General features: G+C 26.3%; 2 protein-coding genes across 4 annotated transcripts; one reads left to right on the top strand and one right to left on the bottom strand.

Moving 5' to 3' along the window:
- Positions 1–2,793: 2,793 nt before the first annotated feature.
- On the top strand, positions 2,794–21,306 carry LOC126894640 (putative uncharacterized protein DDB_G0282133). Of its 3 annotated transcripts, XM_050665794.1 has the most exons (15): positions 2,797–3,151; positions 3,255–3,366; positions 3,876–4,003; positions 4,083–4,159; positions 4,639–4,754; positions 11,341–11,429; positions 11,945–12,154; positions 16,461–16,950; positions 18,771–18,911; positions 19,004–19,552; positions 19,632–19,768; positions 20,395–20,532; positions 20,600–20,715; positions 20,779–20,887; positions 21,058–21,306. In XM_050665794.1, exons 1-15 carry the CDS (start codon positions 3,079–3,081, stop codon positions 21,183–21,185), a joined length of 2,613 nt encoding a protein of 870 aa, XP_050521751.1. In that variant the 5' UTR covers positions 2,797–3,078; the 3' UTR covers positions 21,186–21,306. The 3 variants fall into 3 exon arrangements, 2 of the variants coding, with proteins under 2 accessions (XP_050521751.1, XP_050521752.1); XR_007701466.1 differs by lacking the exons at positions 20,600–20,715; positions 20,779–20,887; positions 21,058–21,306 and adding an exon at positions 20,116–20,328 and having other exon boundaries at positions 2,794–3,151; positions 20,395–20,500; XM_050665795.1 differs by lacking the exons at positions 2,797–3,151; positions 3,255–3,366; positions 3,876–4,003; positions 4,083–4,159 and adding an exon at positions 4,225–4,315.
- A 305-nt stretch (positions 21,307–21,611) lies between these two features.
- On the bottom strand, positions 21,612–24,480 carry LOC126894650 (40S ribosomal protein S19-like). The gene is made up of 4 exons (XM_050665816.1): positions 24,442–24,480; positions 24,110–24,180; positions 23,884–24,053; positions 21,612–21,933 (listed from the first exon to the last, which is right to left on the bottom strand). The coding sequence occupies exons 2-4, from the start codon at positions 24,178–24,180 to the stop codon at positions 21,677–21,679; spliced, it is 498 nt and encodes a 165-aa protein (XP_050521773.1). The 5' UTR covers positions 24,442–24,480; the 3' UTR covers positions 21,612–21,676.

The raw sequence follows: 24,480 nt of genomic DNA, 5'->3' as shown, positions 1-24,480 counted from the left end.
ATTTTTAACTTTATAATGCTATGACATATTGAAAAGTGTATGGATCAACATTATTTTTTTATGAGAAATAATATTTTTTAATAATCCCTTTTTCATTCTACATACTTTATCTTAATTAGGATATTAATAATGAACTAGCAGATCATGTAGTTTTTGGAATAGTCCACCAATATTTTAAAATTAAACAGTATCTAAAGATTTGCATCGAAGCGTTTTTTTTTGATAGTGATTTTAATCACTGTCAGATATCATTATACTTGATCCATCTATGCCACGTCACCACTGTGCCACGACCCCCCTGTGCTGGGTTTTTTTATATTTATTTCATACTTTCATTCACGTGGTATAGATGGATCAAGATCTATACCACGTCACCACTGTGCCGCGACCCCCCTGTGCTGGGTTTTTTCAACTAATTCAAATAAAACTAATAGATTTTTTTAAATTTGTAATTTTTATGGAGATTTCCCCCATTTACGGGGAACGAGGGAAATTTTTTTAATTTGTGAGGGTAATGTCTTCGACTAGATACGAATTGTGATCTTTTACGTTTCGTTGAAATTGGTTCGGTGAGAGCTGAGAAAAAGTGGCAACAGGCATAAAAAATAAAACATATCATAGTAAAACCAATACCTTCTCAGTTTCGCATCGAAGTTAAAAAAAGTCCAACTACATAGAAAAAAAACATAATCGACGTTATAAGAAATTTATACTCTAACCAGTCGACTACGTTGTTGTAGTGTAGCAGATATAATGATAATTGTGGTTATAAATTATACAAATTAAATTTACCAGCAATGAATATTTTTTTTTTTAATTTATATTTAAAAAAATTCATATCAATAAATACATTAATATTTTGATAATTTAAATTTTTTATATATTAAGAAATTATTCCTATATTTGAAGGATACAGATCAAAAACAATAGAAGTCTATTTTTCGATATGGATTTTATGGTTTGATTCGATTCCTATTAACAGTAGTATCAAGTAATAAAATTTATTCGATGAAAAACTTTCATTATTTTTATTTTTCTAATTTCATGTGTCTATTTTTGTTTTATTGTTAAAGTGATTGGAATTGATATCTTTATTTTAACATAAATGAATAATTACCGATTTTTCTCTGTAGCCTTTATTTATTTAATAATAATTAGATAAATACAGCTTTGTATCGGAATAAAAGTAGCTCAATGAGTAAAAAAATTTTTAAAATTTAGTAGAACTAGTGGACTTATGATTTTCAGTATTATAACATATTTGTAATGACAATTATTTTTTTAATTAATATTGTGATTTAAATTATAATTTAATCGTATATATTGACATATATATTAATATAAATACTTATTATGAATGAACGCAGGGCCCGGTGGTATTCGTTAAAGATCGTTGTTTTATTTTGTCTTAAGTCAGGCTATGTCAAGGAAAAGGAATAAGGTGAGTGGGACTCATTATTAATAATAACAATTAAATATATTATACATGAATCATAAAATCTTACATACACCAGTGTGGATAAGGGAGCACTTAATGCTAATGCCACAATGGCGCTGATATAAACAAATAATAAATTATAAATGTGAGTAAGCTTAAAAAGAGGATGAACAAGCATCATACTTATCGGCTGATGATAATTGAATATTGAAAGGTTCAATTGAAGTCGAATGCAAGTAGCTGACCAACGTTTACAATATGCTATGAACGGTACTGTGATGTATCTCAGAAAATATATTAACTCAACGGCGATTTACTGAGCGCACAAGAATGTGACAATCGCAAAGGTGATATTTTACTTTTACAACAAAACAAATTCAAAAAACTACTGTCTCGCAAGCGTTATAGAGCTTACAGCTAAAATACTCTAAGATGGCGGCGACAATCAACAACTCGGTGTAGCACAATTATAGCTTAAATAATCAAAATACAAATTCTCGACAGCATATTGATGTGTATCCAACAAATTACATTTAATGAAAAATTTAGAAATTCCTAAACCTATTAATAATTTAGTTTTTTATTACGAAGTAATACATCGATTAACGTCTTACTTTATAATACATGTACCAATAAAATTGTAAATTTTTTTTTTCGTGACTTTTTTATCGAAACACAGTTAAAAACATTATAAAAAAATGATTAATAATTAAACCAATTAGAAAATATATACATAATATAGTAACGGCACCATTAAAATAATAATTAACATTGTAAAGTTAAGTTATAAACAGAATAATAGCAAACCGTTATAGTGATATTTTAGATCTGTGCCCTGATTTATCATAAAAAATAAATTTTTATTAATTGGAATATGACATTTTATCCAAAAAAATCGTTATTTCATAAATTATAAGACAAATACTTATAGAAAGGATAAATTTTCTATATTGCATATTATAGAATAAAACTTTTAAGTATAATTAGTTGATGGATAAAATGGTTTATCTACATTAATTAAATACATTTTTTTGGTTTTATAATGTTTTATTTTAAAATTATTGTTGAAACACAAGAAATTATTACAAACATAAAAAAGAAAATTTTTAGGCAACATATTTTGTCACTATTACGTGTATATTAATAATTAGATTAGACATATCTATTACTTATATGATTGTTACTTAAACAGAATATTGTTTAACCTTATTAGAAATATACGGTATACAATATTATGTTTATATTTATATAAACTAATAAAATAGTATACAGGGTGTTCAGTAAGTCACGAAATGGGTTTCTATTGTTCTCATTGTTACAAACAATGAGAACAATAGATACCCGTTTCCTGACTTACTGAACACCCTGTAGACTTTATACTACAGAGTGTTACTATAGTGACCATTATCATAACATTTGAACACACATTTCATAAATTTAAAAGTGTTATGATACTCTATTTCATTTTTATTTAATCCAAATAATTTCTATAATTTTTATTTAAAATCTATATTATTAATTCAATATAAGTTTTTTCTTTTATCTTGTCACAATAAAATTTGTGTTGAAAATACATTTTATTACGTTAATTACTTATTTATAACTATTGTTATGTTTAAATCATATAAAGTAATTAAATAATGAAACATTCTGAATTTACAGTATATGCCTGTAAAGAAATATTTGACGGAAACAGTTATCCTACGAAAAGTGGTAATAATAAATAATATATATAAAGGCAAATAAATTTTTGTTTTAATATTATAACTGTATTAATCAAAAAGTACCTAATATGTGACGGATCTCGGAGTTACAGAAATTGAAGAGCAAGCGATTAAACTTGGAATAGATCCTGTAAAAGATAATCATTTATTAAACATTGCGAAACAGTGTTTACTTGAACCATTGCCCATTGATTGGATTCCCTGGTATGTGCATACTTTTATGTATAAATATATATGTTAAAATATATTAATTGTTATTCAGTTTGTTCTTAAGAACATAGAAGTCGAAAAAATGTCACCTTATCCACATAATACTACCATAACATATCAATAATGTAATTAGAAAAAAATGTTAAAAAAGGGTCCAGATTCCATGGATTCTTCCTTAACACGTGCTTTCTTTATATTAATAAAATAATATACATTTTTTGTTATGCTGCTATTATAATCCCTTTTACAAGTCGATTATTATAACACTAGCAACTTAATCTCTCATAAAATAATAATTTTTTGTGATTTTTGTTTAGCGTTTTTTAATTATATATGTATTTCCGTTTATCTACTACAAAATATTTTTTAAGATAAAAATTTTAATAACTTCTGAAAAACAGATCAAAAATTGTTATTGGCCAGTCCTTCTCTTAATTACATAATTTTTTATTTTATAAGCTAGTTAAATGTATATGTTGTTTAATAATTTTTATAATTTACAGTTATATTGAAAAGACTGAAAAATATTTTTACTATAATAAATTCAGTAAAGTATCTCAATGGGAACATCCGTTAGATGAGTTATACAGAAAAATTGTGAAAAAAAAACATTTAAAAGATTTAGCCGTCGGTTAGTTAATATAAATAAATAACTTTTTTCGTTGTTTAATGTGAGTTGCATTAATATGAATTTTATTGATGTTTTATAGAATTAGACGAACCTTCTAATCAAGCTTCAAACATTGATTCTTATGTCATGATTAATTCAAAAAATTTATATTCTTTTGTAAGTTTTAAATAAATCTAAATAATGCGATGAATATTTCATTTCTATTTTTATAGAGTAAGAACTCTTATTCAAATATTTATAAAAAATACAGATTCTTATAATTTGATCAATTAAGAATTTAATAATAAGACTTTAAAGATAACAAGGAAGCAGGTGAAGTTTATTTTCACTCATTAAATGATTCATTTAAACTACTATTTTACACTTCAAATAGTCAAAAAATAAATATGAACATTATTTATTTCAGTCATAAAAGATTTTGAATATGATCACTAAATTTAGGATCTACATATTAAAATGCAGTATATATAGCTTATTAATATAGATAATTACTATTAAATTAATTCAGAAAGATATTACTGAATAATCCTCTATTGATTGACCAAAACTATACATAAAATAAAATTGTCTAGAACATAAGAAGCTTATTTTTAGATGAATTCACAAAATTTATTAAAAAGTTGTGTTTTATTTAGAACTCAGATAAAAAACCAGTACCAGAAAAACGATCAGTACGTTTTAAAACACCAATTGAAGAATCATTAGAATTCAGCAATACTGAAGATAACATGAAATTTTTAGGTCCAATTAAGTACGTAGTATAATTTCTTTAAAAAATGATTAATATTTAAAGAAAAATATGTATGATAATATCTTTATACAGGGTGTTCAGTAAGTCAGGAAACGGATTTCTATTGTTCTCATTGTTTGTAACAATCAGAACAATAGAAACCCGTTTCCTGACTTACTGAACACTCTGTATACATTTTATCACGTATGCCTGTATATANGAAACGGATTTCTATTGTTCTCATTGTTACAAACAATGAGAACAATAGAAATCCGTTTCCTGACTTACTGAACACTCTGTATACATTTTATCACGTATGCCTGTATATCCATTAGGGTGTCCCTTATTTTGAAAATTTTGGTAATTCTTCGGGCNTATATTAGGGTGTCCCTTATTTTGAAAATTTTGGAAATTCTTCGGGCTCACCCCCCAAATTTATGTGTATACATATAAAAAGTGGCTACAAAAAATTCCAGGCCGATCAGATAAGTTTAACCCGTGCCGACTTGGGGTTGAAAATCGGCCAAAAGGGGTACTTTTTTAGTTTTTAGCAATTAACTCGTAAATTAGCACTCTCACAAAAAAAAATATAAAAACTAAATTGTAGATCTAATTGTTTTGTATAAATTAAGTCCTTACAGTTTTTCTTTTAAATCCATTAGTTTTCTAGCAAAATGTCAAAATACATAATATTTCGTAAAATTGCCGAAATTAGCATATTTACGAATTATTCACTTAATATTCACTTTACAATATAAAGGAAATATATTTAAATTAAGCAATAAAATTCATATATTTAGTAAAAATCGTAATATGATCGAGTTAATTCAGCTATAGCAATAAAACGATCGGTTCAATGAAATTTGTACTTAATACTTTTATTTCGTAAAATTTAATTTTAAACAATTTTTGTATGAAACATTAGGTCGTATCACATATGGTTCGTCATATATGATAAAATATTCGTAAATATGCTAATTTCGGCAATTTTACGAAATATTATGTATTTTGACATTTTGCTAGAAAACTAATGGATTTAAAAGAAAAACTGTAAGGACTTAATTTATACAAAACAATTAGATCTACAATTTAGTTTTTATATTTTTTTTTGTGAGAGTGCTAATTTACGAGTTAATTGCTAAAAACTAAAAAAATACCCCTTTTGGCCGATTTTCAACCCCAAGTCGGCACGGGTTAAACTTATCTGATCGGCCTGAAATTTTTTGTAGCCACTTTTTATATGTATACACACAAATTTGGGGGTTGAGCCCGAAGAATTACCAAAATTTTCAAAATAAGGGACACCCTAATATACATACATCATATGATAATGATTAGAACTTGGAAAACGAATGTTTAAACCTTAGGGTAAATCGTGTTAGAATTTTAACAGGATTTTAACCTAGAAGAATAACTAATATAAATTATTTAAAGACAAAAATGCAACATTCTATTTTCCTAAAAATATTAATATTTTAGCTTCGATGAGAAGTTGAAAAGGTATTAATTTTATTATAATGTATTTTTTTTTATGTTTGTCGCCAATTTTTTTTAGGTCTCACGCTCAATTAGTTTTTTCTTTGATACAAATCAAATGGCCAAAAGATCACAAATCGTATATAATTGAATATGCCTTATTAACCGTAAATGTGGGAAATCATTAAAAAAATTACAATTTTTTAAATAGGTAAATTTTAACATTTTTGGAACGTTTTAAATAATGAATGAACTAAAAAAAATTTTACCAAAGCATTGTTTATTTTTCTTTTATTTAGTATATATTTTTTTAAATCTAATCCTTTATCTGCCCACATGAAAAATTCAAAATAGCAACTTTTGCTTGATAAGTTTACTTTTCAAATTAACTTTTAAAAATATTTTAGAAATACTCAGAGTTTCAAACATGTGTTAAATTAAAGCTTAAATTACTATACTATATGTTGCAAAAAAAACATTCGTCCTGACACCCTACTTTCTACATGTAAACGACCCTTGAAGAAATTATGTCATTTTAGTTTAAAAAACCACGTTTTTATTGTGTTGTTTTTTTTATTTCAAATTTTTCTTTCAATTATTTATGACAATATTTTAAGTCAAACAGTATAGTCATATAGAAGTGATAAAGAAATTCCCTCTTCTGCAAAAAAAAAATATATATATATATAAATATATATAATAATAAAAAAGATAAGAATTAGTTATAAAAATCCCAGCACAGTGGGGTCGCGGCATAGTGGAGACGTTGCATAGTTGGGTCCAATATAGATTTAATCTGACAGTGATTTAAATCACTATCATAAGAAACGCTTCGATTCAAATCTGTAGATAGTGTTTGATTTTAAAAAATAATGGATAATTACAAAAGCAACATTTCTATTTCCTTAATTTACGCAGATTAGTAATTCTTTTAATTATATATTATATAAATTTTAAAATTAATTGTTTTCAAATTATTATTGATTTTGATTTTTAATATGTTAAAAGTAATCATTTTGAACCTACTTTTTATTGTTCTTTAAGGTGAAAGTTTTAATAAAAAAAAAAAGAATTTATTACCATAACATTTAGCTCAATTTTGAAATTGACATTATTAAATAGAAAAAAATGAAATTGTTAAGATTAATATGCAATCAGGGAATTTTATAATTAATATTTATAGTACATTTATCAGAAAAGTTAGATTTTTTTTACATTTTTATCGTAATAGATCACTTAAATAAAAATCATAGTAATCATTTCTAATTAACTTTTGGTGTTTAAAAAGATTCTATAATGGAAATATTCAGAATTTAATTAATTTTAATGATTATATATCTAAAAAAATCAATAAAAAAAAAGTTGTTAAAAAGATTTACTCAATTGATCTTATTATAAAATTTGATTATAATTGTAAAAATCCATCGTTAAATTCAGGTGAAACTAAAAATCATTTTTTTTTTAATTTATGATTTATATAGCAACATGTTACAAAAAAATTTGGAATATTATAGTCTGGTAGTAGCACACACAAATAGAGTTAAAAAATTAATAAATTACAAAGTAAAATTATTTACTTTTGTGGTTGAATACTTTTATCATATCAAATCTAATTCAACAATGAATACTTTAAGAGTATTAGAAATTAATGATTTAAATTTTTTGTATGGAAAAAGCTGGTTAAGCTACTTTTTATTTGAATAAGGAATATTTTTTCGATTTTTAAGAGTAATAACTTAAACTAAATACGAATTGTAATCATTTGACGTATTGTTGAAATAGTAGATCTAGTGAGGGTTGACAAAATAAATCGTAGCCACAAACAGAACCACATATTAAAATAATATTAACATAAATATAAATTTCTTCTCACGAGGGGAGACTATAGTGATAGGATCCTTTATGTTTATTGAAGTTATTGAATATAAATGAGATAAATATCAAATGATTTGAACATTTTATTCTTACTCAAAAAAATGCAAAGTATTAATAGCCACAGACAGATTTGAACCTCGTACCGTAAGCATGAAAAACGCAAGTGTACCTGACTCGGCAACTGTTCGTTGCTTTCGTCGCCTGATAAAATTGGCTATTTAAGCTAACTCAAATTTAAAAATTACATTTTCGACTATAAAAAAATAAAAAAATTTAATAAGTTTAATTTCTTATGTCTTATGAACTTTATTCTATGTCAATTAAATTATAAAATATTCATGAAAGTCAGTGTATTGCCCTTATAAGATATTTTATAATAAAATAAAATACAAAACCCAGGATTTTAACACAAAAATAGCATATTTTTGAATACGATAGCCATTTGCGCATAGAAGATAGGTCGTCGGGACAAATTTTTTTTTTCATTTTATAGTACCCAAAATAAACTCTAATTTTATATATGTTTAAAGGACGCAGTATTTCCGGAACACTTTCAAAAGTTAAGTTGAAAAAATTCTATTTTTTATACAATATTTCAAGTTTTGAACGCCCCCTATATATGGGGAAATTGTCCAATTTTAATAAAAAGTATGTCAAATGAAAGATGTACTTATAATGTATTTAGAAAAAAAAAATTTGTGCTGATAATTACATTTTTCGAAAAGTTATAGCACTTTTAAGTTGAAAATTTAAAATCGAAAATTTTAACACAAAATTAGCGTTTTTTTAACTACGGCAGCCGTTTACATGCAAAAGATAAATTGTTGGGACAAATTTTATTTTTTCATTTTATAGTACATAAAATAAGCTTTAATTTGATATATGTTTAAAGGACGCAATATTTCCGGAACATTTTCAAAAATTAAGTTGAAAAAGTTAGATTTTATAAAAAAGTTGCTATTTTAATCCCCCCCAATGAGCAGGTTAAGTGTTAGATTTTCAAAAAAATGATATAAAATAAAAGGGAAATATCTAAGGTTTAAATATAAAAAAAAATTATGTTGATTTGTTTATTTTTGAAAAAGTTATGGAAGTTTTAAGAAAAAAAAGTGAAAAAAATGACAAAATTTACTGATTTTTAAATTTGTAATTTTTTTGGATATTTCCCCCATTTGCGTGGAACGAGGGAAAATTTTTCAATTTTTAAGGATAATGTCTTAAACTAGATACGACGTATTGTTGAAAGAAATCGGTCCAGTGAGAGCTGAGAAAAAGTGGCAACAGGCATAAAAAAAAAAAAACACATCATGGTAAAATTAATATCTTTTCAGCTTCGCATCGAATCTAAATTTCTAGAAAGAATTGTCAGATTTTAGTGGTAATCCAATAAGTATATTAAAGTAGGTTAGCCTTTTCAAAAAAAAAAAAATGTTCTAGCTACCATTGGCTTATGATAAATTACAATTTTAAATTTATAACTGAAATAATAATTAGTTAATGAAGTTCAAAATAAGCAAATTAAGAAAGCTAATTTATTTCTTTTTGTTTTTATAAAGCCATATTTTCAATTGTGATACTGATTTGTTATAGTTGTAATAAAATACATTTATTTTATAATTCTTCCGTAAAAATTACAATACAAAAAATTGAATAATAACTGCATACTAAATTTTATATTTATAACAATTAATTATTCCTGTAATATACTGATAAATCATAAAACTTATAATCAGGTTATAATTAAGATAATAGAAATTGATTTGCTATTGGAAAAGTCTAACAATTCCAATAAAAATTAAAGATTATCTATAGATTTGTATAATGATGGTTTTTGTCATTGTCGAATATCATTTGTACATGTACAACTATAGCGCGCGACCTCACTATGCTAGATTTTAGCTTCGATGCGAAGCTGAAAAGGTATTAATTTTACCATGATGTGTTTTTTTTTTATGCCTGTTGCCACTTTTTCTCAGCTCTCACTGGGCCGATTTCTTTCAACAATACGTCATAAGATCACAAATCGTATCTAGTCAAGGATATTACCCTTAAAATTTGAAAAAATTTCGGACTTTATTTTGTCTTGGCGGTGAAAATAGTTACCAAATGCTATTTTTGTGTGATAATTCTGGATTTTATTTTTTACATTTTTAACTTAATAATGCTTTAACTTATTGAAAAGTGTATGGATCAATATAATTTTTTATAAGAAATAATATTTATATCACTCTTTTATTCGACATACTTTATCTTAATCATGATATAAATAAAGAAATAGCATATCATTTAGCTTTTGTAATAATTCACTAATTTTTTAAAATTAAACACTATCTAAAGATTTGCATCGAAGCGTTTTTTATGATAGTGATTTTAATCACTGTCAGATATCATTATACTTGACCCAACTATGGCTCGTCGCCACTGTGGCACGATCCCCCTGTGCTGGGTTTTTTTTTAAATGTTATAGTAATATAAATTTAAAAATGTAAAATATAAATTTTCACACAAAAGTAGCATTTGGTAGCCATTTTCACCGTGAAGACAAAATAAAGTCCAAATTTTTTTTTCCATGATAAAGTATATTACATTAGCTTTAATTTAAGATATATATAAAAGTGTCAGTATTCACTTTCAAAAGTTAAGTTGAAAAAATTGTCATTTTGAATCCCCCTGATGGCAGTTAAAGAGTCAAATTTATAAAAAAAATATATAAAATGATAGGTAAATATCTCATATATCTATAAAAAAATAATAATATTGATTTGATCATTTTTAAAATGTTCAGTTTTAAATGTCTAGTTTTAAGTAAAGAAAATTGAAAAAATTTCGAAAATTAGCTATTTTCAAATTTTTAATTTTTTTTGAGACTTCCCTCATATACAGGGAATGAGGGAAATTCTTTCAAAATTTGAGGGTAATATCTTTGACTAGATACGATGTGTGATCTTTTGACGTATTGTTAAAAGAAATCGGTTCGACGAGAACTGAGAATAAGGGGTAACACACACAAAAAAAAAAACACATTATAGTAAAATTAATCCCTTTTCAGTACACATCGAAGCTACTAACAAAATATAGATAAATTCCAAGATATTTACTTGGTTTATATTGATTTTGACATTGTTCATTAATGCTTGACTCCATTTTTAGGTATAACATTTAACTTTTATGAATTTATTTAATTAGTTTCTATACTTGTTACTAGTAACAATATTTATTAAGAAAAATTTTTTAATGTAGATATAATTATTTTTAGATTAAATAAACCATATAATACATCAACATCAGTTTCTCAAAATTTACCACTCTTCCCTATTAATACTATTATGGATTCAAGAACAAATGGTAAATATATTAATCAATTTTTTCTTTATGATTCAGTTTTAGTATAAGTAAAAATATTAATAGTAATGATCACTAGCGTATTTAGAAATTTATAATAGGTGGGGGGCACAAAAAATGTTCATGATTAGGTACCATAGAACGACTTTTTTTTTGCTAGTAACTTTTGTTAACACACATTAAACACATATTTTAGATTTTTTTTTTAAAAGTCTGATATTTGTTTTGAATCTATTTTTATTAATAAAAATATTATTTTTTAAAAATTAGTGTGTATCTCTACGCATTAATCAATTCAAGTATAGTTTTATTACATTAACTGTGCGGGCGTCAAATTTTGCTTCACAAAACAATATAATCGATAACCAACAAAAAAACTTTTTTTATGACATTATACATTATTACTTTGCTTGATATATTATTTACATGGCTCAGTCAATGGGGGAAGGGCACGTGGCCCTGTGCCTCCCACTAAATACGTCACTAGTAATGATTATTACTTCAAATCATTGTTTTAGGCAGTCGTACAGCATTGTCGAAATATAGTGTCTTATTAAATAAAAATATAATGAAAGAAAATGATATTAAAGAACACGATGATAAGTTGATGAACAAAATTTCACTTTTTCGAAAAGAAAACTCAAAGAAAATTAATATTACCTTGACGGAATCTATTAATCAATCAGATAGCAGCACTTCTGAACTTGACACAGAAGATTTAAATGATGGTAAATTTTAAGACTTTCCATTATTCTTTGCTCCATTATAACGGAAAATCTTAAGACTTAAATCTTAAATTCGGATATATAAATTTTTTTTTTTATTTGACATTAATAATCTATACAATATTATGTACAATAAGCTATAAGATAAGGGTAAATAAGGGCATCATTTGGGGGGATCAGGATGTGCGGTTGCAACCTTACTTTAAAAACAGTCCCAATTGGCCTGCAAAAATAATGCATGAATTTATTATACATCAATTCAAATTTCAAAAACATTGTATTATCATGGTTACATGGGTCAATAAACAAATATTCTGTTATCAATTAATTTAGAAAATAAATAAATATATTATACTGAGCTATTGATATTCGTATCGGATGCAAGATATTAATATTAACGTTCGTAATTGTTTTTATAACTACTTTTTTACTGCGTAGTTAAATGATAATAATTGATAACGGTAATGAACTGATAAATATAAAATTCAACGATTGCTTTGATCTTGACGCTACGTTATATTATATAATATTAAAATAGTAAGTGTATTATTATAGTTTATGTCCCTGTGGATAGGGAAAAGAATACTTCCACGGCACATCTGCCAGTCGTTAGAGGCAACTAATGACGTTGCGTCAGGTTGACGGCCGGCGTAAAATTTTTGTCAAAAAGTCCTGAACAAAACTTAGGTGGATTTTCCCATATCAGATGTACGCGGGGACAACAAGTGAGAGTAAATAAAGTAGTTAAAAACGGAGAAGGCCTAAGGAATAAAGTGTTGATACCAGCCGGACAACTTGTGCAGTAGTTGATTCACCAATCATGTGTACAGGTCTAAATGGAAGGGAAAGAAAGCAAGGGAAATAGGTGAGGGTTATAAAATAATATACTCAGATAAGTCTAGTACAATGAATGGTGTAGGGATAATAATGGATGAGGAGATTAAAAGTTAAGTAGCAGAAGTAACTAGGAAAAGTAATAGAATTATAGTCGTAAAATTAATTTTCGAGAAGAGAGTGTTGAATGTAATAAGTGTCTATGAACCACAAGTAGGATGTGATGAAATAGATAAGGAAGTGTTTTGATGAGAGATTGATTGAGATTAGGTACATGGAGGGTATGGTTTTAGTGGAAAAAATGAGGCTGGAGTAAGAATCCTGGATTTCGCAGTATCGTATGATCTTGCTGTGGTTAATACTTATTTTAGAAAAAGGGAAGAACAATAAATAAGTTATAAGAGTAGGAGTAATAGATCACTAATTGATTATTTTATGTGGAAGAGAGAGAGCGTAAAACGAGTAAAAGATTATAAAGTTATACCAGGCGAGAGTGTAACTTCACAACATGGTAATGGAATTGTGGTGTAGTGGGAAAAGAATATACAAAAACAGAAAAAACACAGGTTGAAAATCGAGGATTCGGTGGTGGAAATTGAAAGGGGAAAATGAAAAAGTGTTTTTAAAGACGGTAAAAGAGAGGACGACGTGGAATGTCGAGGGAGACATAATTCACGTATGGAACAGATTTGCTAGTTGTGTAAAGAATACTGCAAAGGAGATTGTTGGTGAGAGTAGGAGTAAATGCCAGGAAACAAGCAAACCCAGTGGTGGGATGAGGACATTAAAATAATTTTTGAAAGTAAGAAAAAGTAATTCAAAGTATGGCAAAAAGAGAGAATATTGGATGGAGTATAAACGGTTGTGCAAAGAAGCCAGGTGTGCAATAAGTAAGGCGAAGTTTAAGAGATATGATGAGATGTATAATAGGCTAGGAACAAAGGAACGTGAGAAAAAAATCTATAGACTCGCAAAGATAAGACAGAAAAGATCTAAAGATTATCATTATATAAGGTGTATAAAAAGTGTTGATAATAAGGTACTCTCAAGTGATGATGATGTGAAAAAAAGGCGGAAAGAGTATTTTGAAAAAACACTGAATGAAAAGTATCCAAAAGAAACATTGGAGGATATCTCGTGTAATAAGGGACTAGTAGATTTAATTACTGAGAAAACGGTATGAGAGGATGTGGCATCAATGAAAAAGAATAAACCAGTAGGACCAGATGAAGGGCTAGTAGAAGTATGGATAATGTTAGGCGGTGTTGACATAAGGTGGTTGAAGGAACTTTTAAATAAAATCTTATTAGAAGGGAAAATACCAAATGAATGGAGGAATAGTATAGTGGTGCCGATATTTAAAGGTAAAGGAGACATACAGGAGTGTGGAAATTATAGAGGCATAAAGCTTATGAATCATAGTATGAAAATTTGGGAAAAGGTAATAGAAAAGGGGATAAGAAATAAGACATCGGTATCTAAAAACCAGTTTGGATTTGTGCCTGGTAAGTCAACAATGGAGCCAATATTTTGTGTGAGGCAACTAATAGAAAAGTTTAGGGAAAAGAAGAAAAAGCTGTTTATGGTATACGGTATTTAAAGATTTGGAGAAAGCGTATGACAGAATACCGAGAGAGGTTTTAAAGTGGGCATTAATGAGAAAAGAAATCCCGAAAAGGTGCATTAATATAATAGAAGATATGTATGATAGCACTTGTACCAGGGTAAAAAGCGTAGGAGGAGTATCAGAAGGTTTTCGGGTAGGAGTAGGAGTGCACCAAGGTTCTGCTTTAAGCCCTTACTTATTCTCTATAGTGTTGGATGAAATTACTAGAGAAATACAAGGAGAGGTACCGTGGTGCATGTAATTAGCTGACAATATAGTAATAGGAGAACATAGGGAGGAAATTATCAAAGGCTAGAAGTGTGGAGATCAGAATCTTTTTCTCTTTAACTATTCTCTTGAAGAAAAGGGTTTAAGAATAAGTAGAAGTAAGTCAGAGTATTTAGAGTATGAGTTTGACAAAGGAGAACACGAGGTAGCAGAAATGACGAGTTCAGTGACAATTAGCGAAGACGTGATAGGAGAGGTGGAAAGTTTTAAGCATTTAGGATCAGTTGTACAAAAGACAGATGGTAGTGACAAGGATGTAAGACACAGGATTAAGTGTGGATGGTTGAAGTGGAGAGAAGCGTCTGGTGTCTTGTATGATAAAAAATTTCAATGAGGCTGAAAGGTCAGTTCTATAAGACTGTAGTGAGACCAGCTATGATATATGGTTCAGTGTTTCACGGTTGGCAAGAAAGTAGAGCAGAAAATGAGTGTAGCAGAGATGAGAATGCTTAGATGGATGAGTGGAGTGACTAGAGAAGATAAGATAAGAAATAAGCATATAAGCATATAAGAGGAAGTACATGTGTAGTGTCAATTGTAGATAAGATGAGAGAAAATAGACTTAGATGGTTTGGTCATGTAATGAGAAAAGAAGAATCGGAAGCTGTAAGAACAATTGTAGAAATAAATGTTGAAGGGTGAAGGGGTAAGGGGTAGAGGAAGACCAAAAAAGATGGAGGGATGTAATTAAATGCGATATGAGGACGTCTGATGTGGGTGATCGTGTCAAGTGGAAGTTTAGGATAAGGGTAGCCAACCCCAAGTAGTTGGAATTAAGGCGAGGAAAAAGAAAAAGTATGATTATAATTTATATTTACTACTTATGTTGATTGTGATTTATAATCTTTGGAAAAATGAAAAGAAGAATAATATACTTAAGTAGGTATATCTATTTTTATATGGCCTGATGAAATTTCAAAATGGCCTACTTGAAATTTCGCACACCTAAAAAAACTGAAATGACGCCCCTGAGAGTAAATACATGACATTTAAACTTAATAAGAAATTATCCATTAGCAACACTTGACATTTAAAAATTAGTTATTTATTTCTTATATTTTTGTAGTTGCAAATTTTAAGAATGAAAAATAATTATATTTCATTATTAATACGTTATTAATAGCTAGGGTATTAAATGACATTTTGCAATACCTCTCATTCTAAAAAAAAAAAAAAAAAATATGTCCTAATAAGATAGAATATTGTCATAATTATAGGTTTCTTATAATAGAGAATCTACTACAATGAGAGCCAATAAGTGTCCTAATCTTATTAAGTACAAATTTTAAATTGGAACTAATATGCAGTTCTTTGTAATGAAATTTTAAACAAAATTATACAGAAAATCAAAAGTACATCAAATATTTCTTTAACGCACATAGTTCACAGATTTTTGGAATTATTAGTGTAATTTCCTATCTCTTGATTAATATATTTAATAAATATAATTTTATTTTACAATAAATATAATTTTTCAAATATTTGGGGGGTCTTAAGTACTCAAAGCAAGCGCCACTTATATATATATATATATTTTAAAAAATTTTTATTTTTTAAATTAAAATTTTATTTTTTTTAAAGAATCATCTGATGAAATAATAAAACGCAGCACAAAAATTAAAGATTATCATTCTTCTGAAAATTATAATAATAATCAAAAAAAGGACATTCAAGCGGAATCAAGTCATATGGATTTCTTGAAATACGATTCGGAAAATATTGAAAACAACTCAGTAAACTTGGGTGAAAATGTTCAATCTTCAGAAAATACTGAAAAATTAGCTGTAACCGAGTCAATTGTAGCCAATATAGCTAAAAAGTTTCCTTTAACTAAACCATTTAATAAGACGCCTGATACCGATAGCTCTAAAACTTTTGACTCTGCGTGTGACATAAATACATTTGAAATAAAAGAAATATCTTCAAATAAGATTAGTGAAACAGAAGATAAATTTGTTGAAAAAAAGAAAAATAGTGATAAACTTCATATAGAAGCAATGGTGGTTAATCAATGTTCTATTATTAAAAATGAATTAGAAGATGTCATTCAAAATAAAGAAAGTTTAATCAGGTAAAATATATATTTTTGACCTATTAAAATGCAAAACACATATACCTATGAATACAATTAAAAGTTTTTTAATAAGAGGTCATATTTTTTTTAATTTGTTAATTAAGATGTTAAGAAAGATAAGCTAAAAAATAAGGATAACAGTTAAAAAACCCAGCACAGTGTGGTCGTGGCATAGTTGGGTTCAGTATAGATGATATCTGACAGTGATTCAAATCACTATCATAAAAAACGCTTCGATGCAAATCTGTAGATAGTGTTTAATTAAAAAAAAAAAAAAATTGTCAAAAAAGTAGGTAATGTGAGAGATGATAAAATAAATGATAGCTACACAAAAAAGCACATAGTAAAATAATATTAATATGAATTTCTTCTCACGAGAGGAGATTACAGTAATGGGATCCTTGATATTTATTGAAGTTATTGAATCTAAATGAGATAAAAATCAAATGATCCTCCTCTGTGGGCTGGTAAACGGTTAAATTTATAAAAAAAATATACCAAATGATAGGTAAAGACATCAAGTATCTATAAAAAAAAAAAATTATATTGATATAATTATTATTGAAAAAGTTATAGCAGTTTTAAGTAAAAAAAATTGAAAAATTTTCGAAAATTAGCGATTTTTAAATTTGTAATTTTTTTGGAGATTTACCCCATTTACGGGTAACGAGGGAATTTTTTTCAATTTTTGAGGGTAATTTTTTTGACATACGATTTGTGATCTTTTGATGTATCGTTGAAAAAAATCGGTTCGGTGAGAGCTGAAAAAAGTGGTAACAGACCCCCCCCCAGAAAAAAAAAACACATCATAGTAAAATTAATACCTTCTCAGCTTTGCATCGAAGCTAAAAATGTGAGATACTATTTAGGGGAACGCTGGAAATGATACTAACCTCGATATTACGTGAAATATTTGTTTTTAAACTAAAGTAATTAGAAACAATAATGATGAACTGGAATGTGTATAAAATTTGATAACAGTATTGTTATAATTTTATTGTTACCAACAAAAATAGTTAAAACGAAAGTAGGGGATATAAAAATTTTTATAAACCTCTAAATTAAAAATATTTTAACAAAAAGTGATATGATTTTAACCTAAATTGATATAAAATTTATTTATTTAGATGTACATTTGACTAGCATATACTGCAAAAATTTGTAGTACAATATTTTTTTCAGAATAGTCATTTGGGGTATTACTACTCATTCAGTTTGGAGAAATCATGCGTAATTATTAAGTGTGGCGTTTTTATTTCTAATAAAATACAGCTTTAAATTTTATTAGAAAAAAATAAAAATTTAAAGGATTGATTTATAATTGTCCTTCATGCCGATTTGAGCGACTAGCTTATTTTTAAAACTCATAAGGGGAGTTGATTAAGGAGACTTAAGCACTTGGTTTACTGAAAGTTCCTACAATCCTTTATCACATCAAATAAATTTATTTCAAACAATTTGTGATGATTTTTAATTTAAATATATCAGTATTAAACTGATTATATGCTTAATAATGCATATTAATTTATTTTTTAAATACTACAGCTAAAAATCTATAAGTTTCTTAGATAACAACCAAGAGATTCTGAGATAATCTGGTTTCTAGACTATAAATAAATATCAGATTTTTTCATAATTTTTCATTAAGTTTGCATCATTTTTCATGGTCCCCTAAGATTTTAGTGTTTTGGGGGAAAAGCTAATAAATCTGTTGTAGTTTGTTTTTGTGTTATAAACTTATAATAATAATAATAATAAAGAATAACATTTAAAGTACTAATTTAACATTGTTTATTTAAATGTAAATAAATTTACAGAAACGAACTTATAAAAAAAATTGACGACTTGGTTTACCTCACAAATAAAAACAGTGAAACAATGGAAAAACGAATCAATAAGCTTTTTGAAGAGTACCATACAAAAAAGAATGTAGAACTTATTGATACAGTACAAAATCTGTAAATTATTTATTTTACGAAAATATTAGTTTTAATAAATAATGAAGCTAGAATAATTTCATTTTATCTTATATAAACCTCAATTATTTTAGGCAAAATAAATTAGAAAAAAATATGGCCTATGCAAAGGATAAACATGACATGCAATGTTCTTTAGATAATCAAAAGATCTATAATGATATTTCCGATAAAATAAACAAAGAACTAGAAAACAAATTTAAAGAGTTAAAAAATCAAATTGTATCTGATACCAACGAAGCATCTAAATTATGTAGTTTAGAAGAAATTGATAAAAAATCAATTACAGTTATTAATGATTGGGATCAATCATTAGAAACTTTAATATCTGTTAAAACTAGCGATTTGAAAAATAATTTAGATAAAAAATTAGAAGATACTAAGTGTCTTATTGAAATAGAGACAAATAAATGTGTTTTAAATTATAAAGAAAGACTAGAAACTATTTCTGAAGATAAACTTAAGAGTGCTGCTGAAGAGTTAAATTCAGTCTTACGAGAAGAACTGATTCAAATTAAAAAAAGGACTAAAGAGGAAAACTTAAAGATAATTGATAAAAGAGATAGCAATAATCATGAAAAATTATATCCTAAACAACTTCCCAATGAAGATCCAAATAATCTGTAAGAAAATTATTTCTCTCTTTGAATTTAATTTTAGCTACATAATGAATTAATACTTTAAAAAAAAAATTATTTTTAGGAATAATTTAGATGTTAATAATTTAAATTATCGAAATATTAAACAGAAAATTTGGAAATGTTTAAACGAGTTAAATGACGTTTTACAGGCTTTAAATAGTAGCCACATCTCCGATTTTGCATCACCAAATGACAATGGTAAATAGCCTACATATTATTTGTATTTTTGTGTTATTTTTTGTAAGAATAACGGATTTGAGCTCGTTACACAAAAAATTTAAAAAGATTAAGTAAAAAATCCAGGAGGATCAATCTTTCTCGTAAATTCTACAAAGACCCTAGGCACTGAAAAAGTTGAAGCTTGCAAAATGGTTAAATGCAATAATTTCAATACATTAAACAAATTACTTTATTCATTATTTTACGTAATAATAACGTAAGAGTTGAATACAATGTCTTATTTAAGTTTGAATTATTTTTTTAAGTCAGTAAATTATTGTAAAATAGCATGCTAAATTTATTAAAGCCATGATGTATTTTTAAAGGGTATAAGATCAGTCCACTCTAGGTTCTTTTAACAAAACAATATTGATATATTCTACAATACAAGTCGTCTGAGTAATTGTTAATAAAATAAAATTAATAAAAATAATTGAATGTTTCCTAATGCTTGAAAAGAATTTAACCAAAGTAAAAATCTTGACTACTAATCGAATTAATTACTCGTTGTTATGAAGTAAAAGAAAAACCTTAAAAACGTATAAAATAAATATTTATTTTACAATAAAGTATATATGAATTAATTACTTAATGAAAATTAATAGGTATAAATAAATCGAGTATATGTACAAACAAATGTTCAGTTTCTAGCCAAACTGATTTAGAATATCAACAGAATACGGTTAATTATTTTACACAACCAATATCAACCCAGTTTTCTTCATGGAGAAATAGTTTTAGAGGTTGGTCATAAGGGATTCAAATCGCCAAATAATTTAAAAATGATACTAAAACGCATTCATGTTGTAGATTCTGATACAAAGTATACACAATATTGGAATCAAGCTAAAAATTATCAAGATATATTAAGTAATTATATGTTAAATAACGTATATACTGCAAATCCATTAGAAAATTTAAATCAAGTACTAAATATATGAATATATAGATTTATAATTCTGGTTTAAACATCATCACTATTTTTACAGGAAGAATATAAAATTAAAGTTGCTGAAAATAATCTTAGCAATTTAATTGATGCATTACAAAATACATACTATAATAATAATTCTCCAATCACTTTAAATAATGATTTGAGTAAGTTACATATATAAATAATTACTTTTAGGTAACCTATCTAGCTCAGTAAAATACACTTCGGTGAGTAGATACTACAGATTGTGTTGTGCTGGGTTATATAGATTTTTATATCTTCTGAGAGTCAATAAATGCAGTATACTTAATATTACAATTTAAAATTATTGCAGATTACTGGAGAAATTCATTTAATACAAATAATGGAGAGTTAAAAACTAATCAGATAGCTTATAATCAAACAAAAAACTTGAAAGAATGGCTCTACAAATTTGATATCAGAAATAAAAAGTTTTACTAATTTTTTTTATTTCAATTATATTTTAATGAATAGTTTATTTATTTATTAGTAAATCTAAAGAATGGATTTATATATTTTATTATACGCATTTTAAAAAGAGCCAAGTTTATGCAATTTTTTATTGAGATATACAGTAGCATAGAAATACTTAATTTTACTAATGAAACAGTTTGCCCCCAATGACATAAATTAATTTTTTTATTGTTAAGAGAATAATAATAGAATAAGAATTGGAATTAAACTATGAATAAAGCAATCAATTTTCATTTTTAAAATTAATGGGAATACATGTTTACTTCCTCTTCTAAATTTTCTATAATCTCATCATTTTAACTTATTATATTGAATAAAACAAATGTAAAATTATACTAAATTATAATCAAATATAATTTAACTGTAGTGAAAAATTGTTAAAATAAAAAAGACTTATATTTATAAAAGTACTTTATTACTTTTGGTCTCCAAAACAATATAATTTAACTTATAGATGTTTAGTCAGTTTTCGGAACAAGCACAGTGAATCCAGCTGATTCAGCAGCCAATAGTGCTTGCTTCTTCTTTTTAGCTTGTTTAACTTGTGCTGCAATACGATCCAAGTCACGTCTGCCTTGAGATGTGAGTCGTCTACCATTATTATTTTCTACTTTTTCAATCAGTTTAATTTGTTCCAATGATTGGAGAACTTTACGAGCGATGCCTGCAGAACTGCGACAGAAATGTGATGGTCTCACACCATTACGTTTGCGAGCTATACGTATTTATATATATATATAAAAAAAAAAAAATGGATGAAAAATTAGTTAGTATAAACTTAAATGTAAATTAATAATACAGTACAATTGCAATAATTCAACTTTAAGTTTACATTACCATTAACCAAACTAAAATTGTATAGATCTATCATAACACTTTTTAAAATTGACTGATACAATATTTTATTTTAATATTTTTAAAAATATTTTGTTTGTTGCAAAAGATTAACAATTTCACTTTGTTATATGTATAATTATAGAGTGAAATTTTTGGTGAAAGTGAATGAAAGTATGAAATAAATATAAAAAAACCCAGCACAGGGGGGTCGTGGCACAGTGGTGACGTGGCATAGATGGATCAAGTATAATGATATCTGACAGTGATTAAAATCACTATAAAAAAAAAACGCTTCGATGCAAATCTTTAGATAGTATTTAATTTTAAAAAATTGGTGGATTATTCCAAAAGCTACATGATCTGCTAGTTCATTATTAATATCCTAATTAAGATAAAGTATGTCGAATGAAAAAGGGATTATTAAAAAATATTATTTCTCATAAAAAAATAATGTTGATCCATACACTTTTCAATATGTCATAGCATTATTAAGTTAAAAATGTAAAAAATAAAATCGAGAATTTTCATACAATAATAGCATTTGGTAGCCATTTTCACCGTAAAGATAAAATAAAGTCCGAAATTTTTTTTTTCCATAATAAAGTAAATTACATTAGCTTTAATTTAAGATATATATAAAAGTGTCAGACCTTCCGGAACACTTTCAAAAGTTACGTTGAAAAAGTTCTACTTTCTATATGCATTTTTATGTTTTGAATCCCCCCTGTATTTAGGGAAATGGTCCGATTTAAAAAAACAGTATGTCGAATGAAAGATCTATATAAATACTACTTCTCATAAAAAAATTGTAATGATTCATACATTTTTCAAAAAGTTATAGCATAATAAAGTTAAAAATGGAAAATACAAAATCGAAAATTTTCACACAAAAATAGCATTCGGTAGCCATTTTCACCATGAAGATAAGATAAAGTCCGAAATTTTTTTTTTTCATGATAAAGCATATTACATTAGCTTTAATTTAAGATATATATAAAAGTGTCAGACCTTCCGGAACATTTTCAAAATTTAAGTTAAAAAAATTAATTTTTTGTGAAAAAGTTGTCATTTTAAATCCCCCCTTGTGGGCAGGTTAAGGGTTAAATTTATGAAAAAAATGAAAGGTAATAATATTATGCATCTATATAAAAAAGAATTATATTGATATGTTCATTTTTGAAAAAGTTTTAAGTAAAAAAAATTGAAAATTTTGAAAAAATTTCGAAAATTAGCGATTTTTAAATTTGTAATTTTTTTGGAGGTTTCCCCCATTTACGGGGAACGAGGGAATTTTTTTCAATTTTTGAGGGTAATGTCTTCGACTAGATACAATTTGTGATCTTTTGACGTATCGTTGAAAGAAATCCGTTCGGTGAGAGCTGAGAAAAAGTGGTAATAGACACAAAAAAAAAAAAAAAAAAATAAACACATCTTAGTAAAACCAATACCTTCTCAGCTCGCATCGAAGCTAAAAGGGATTTTCTATTATATAAATGTTAAATATTTAAATTTAAAACTGCAACATTTTATAATAAATTAACAGTTAATTAATGATTGTTATTTGATAAGTCTATTTAAACAGTATGAGATACTAATACAAAAAAAAATGTTAAACTGGACAGTAAAATGTTTTTTAAAAATGTATTTTGATGAAAAAAGTTAATTTGGTTATAATTAAAATTTATGGAAGGGATATATTAAAATAGGATTATTCTAATTTTTAAAAACTATACACATTGAAAAATATATAAGGTTCTCATAAGTTATTAATTTAGTATGAATATATAAAATAATTTCAAAACAAACTATTAATTAAACTATGAAATACCTCCAAAAATTTTAGTAAGGGAACCAACACCAACAGGTGATCGGAAATAAATATGTCTAAGAGTAGCCGCACACCTAGTGTAGAACCAATCTTCATCATAAGGAGCTAATTCGTTAAATTTTCCATTCTTAACAATGTCAACCCATTCTGGGGGTTTCAACTTTCCACTCCTACAAGCATAGTATTTAAGAATAAAAATATTTAACAAAAAGAATGTAAATGTTACTTTTTTAAAAATGCGGAAAATGAAGCAACAAATTTGTGTTGGTCAACATCTTTTAATGTTATAGAAGACATCTGTAATAAAACAAATTAATAATTCATTAATGATATAAACAAATTAAATGAAAATAAGTCGAGAAAATTTAAAACATAAAAACCATATTTAAGATACAGTATTTGAGGTTAGGACACAGGAATCGACAATAGACTACATAATGAGTTACTGAAGATTATAAATGAATTTGTAAGTAGAATTGTCAAAATATATATTGTACAAATTTATTAAAAAAATAAGCTACATTAAAATAATCTTAAGTATAAAATCCATAAAATTACCTTAATGACAATTCCGAAGAAACGTCTAAAAGCTGAGCA

Source organism: Daktulosphaira vitifoliae, unplaced genomic scaffold, assembly GCF_025091365.1.
Source record: "Daktulosphaira vitifoliae isolate Bord-2020 unplaced genomic scaffold, ASM2509136v1 Scaffold_1, whole genome shotgun sequence".
NCBI classification, from domain to species: Eukaryota; Metazoa; Arthropoda; class Insecta; order Hemiptera; family Phylloxeridae; genus Daktulosphaira; species Daktulosphaira vitifoliae.
The sequence above is the reverse complement of the archived record's forward strand: the minus strand, read 5'-3'. Positions and strand labels throughout refer to the sequence as shown.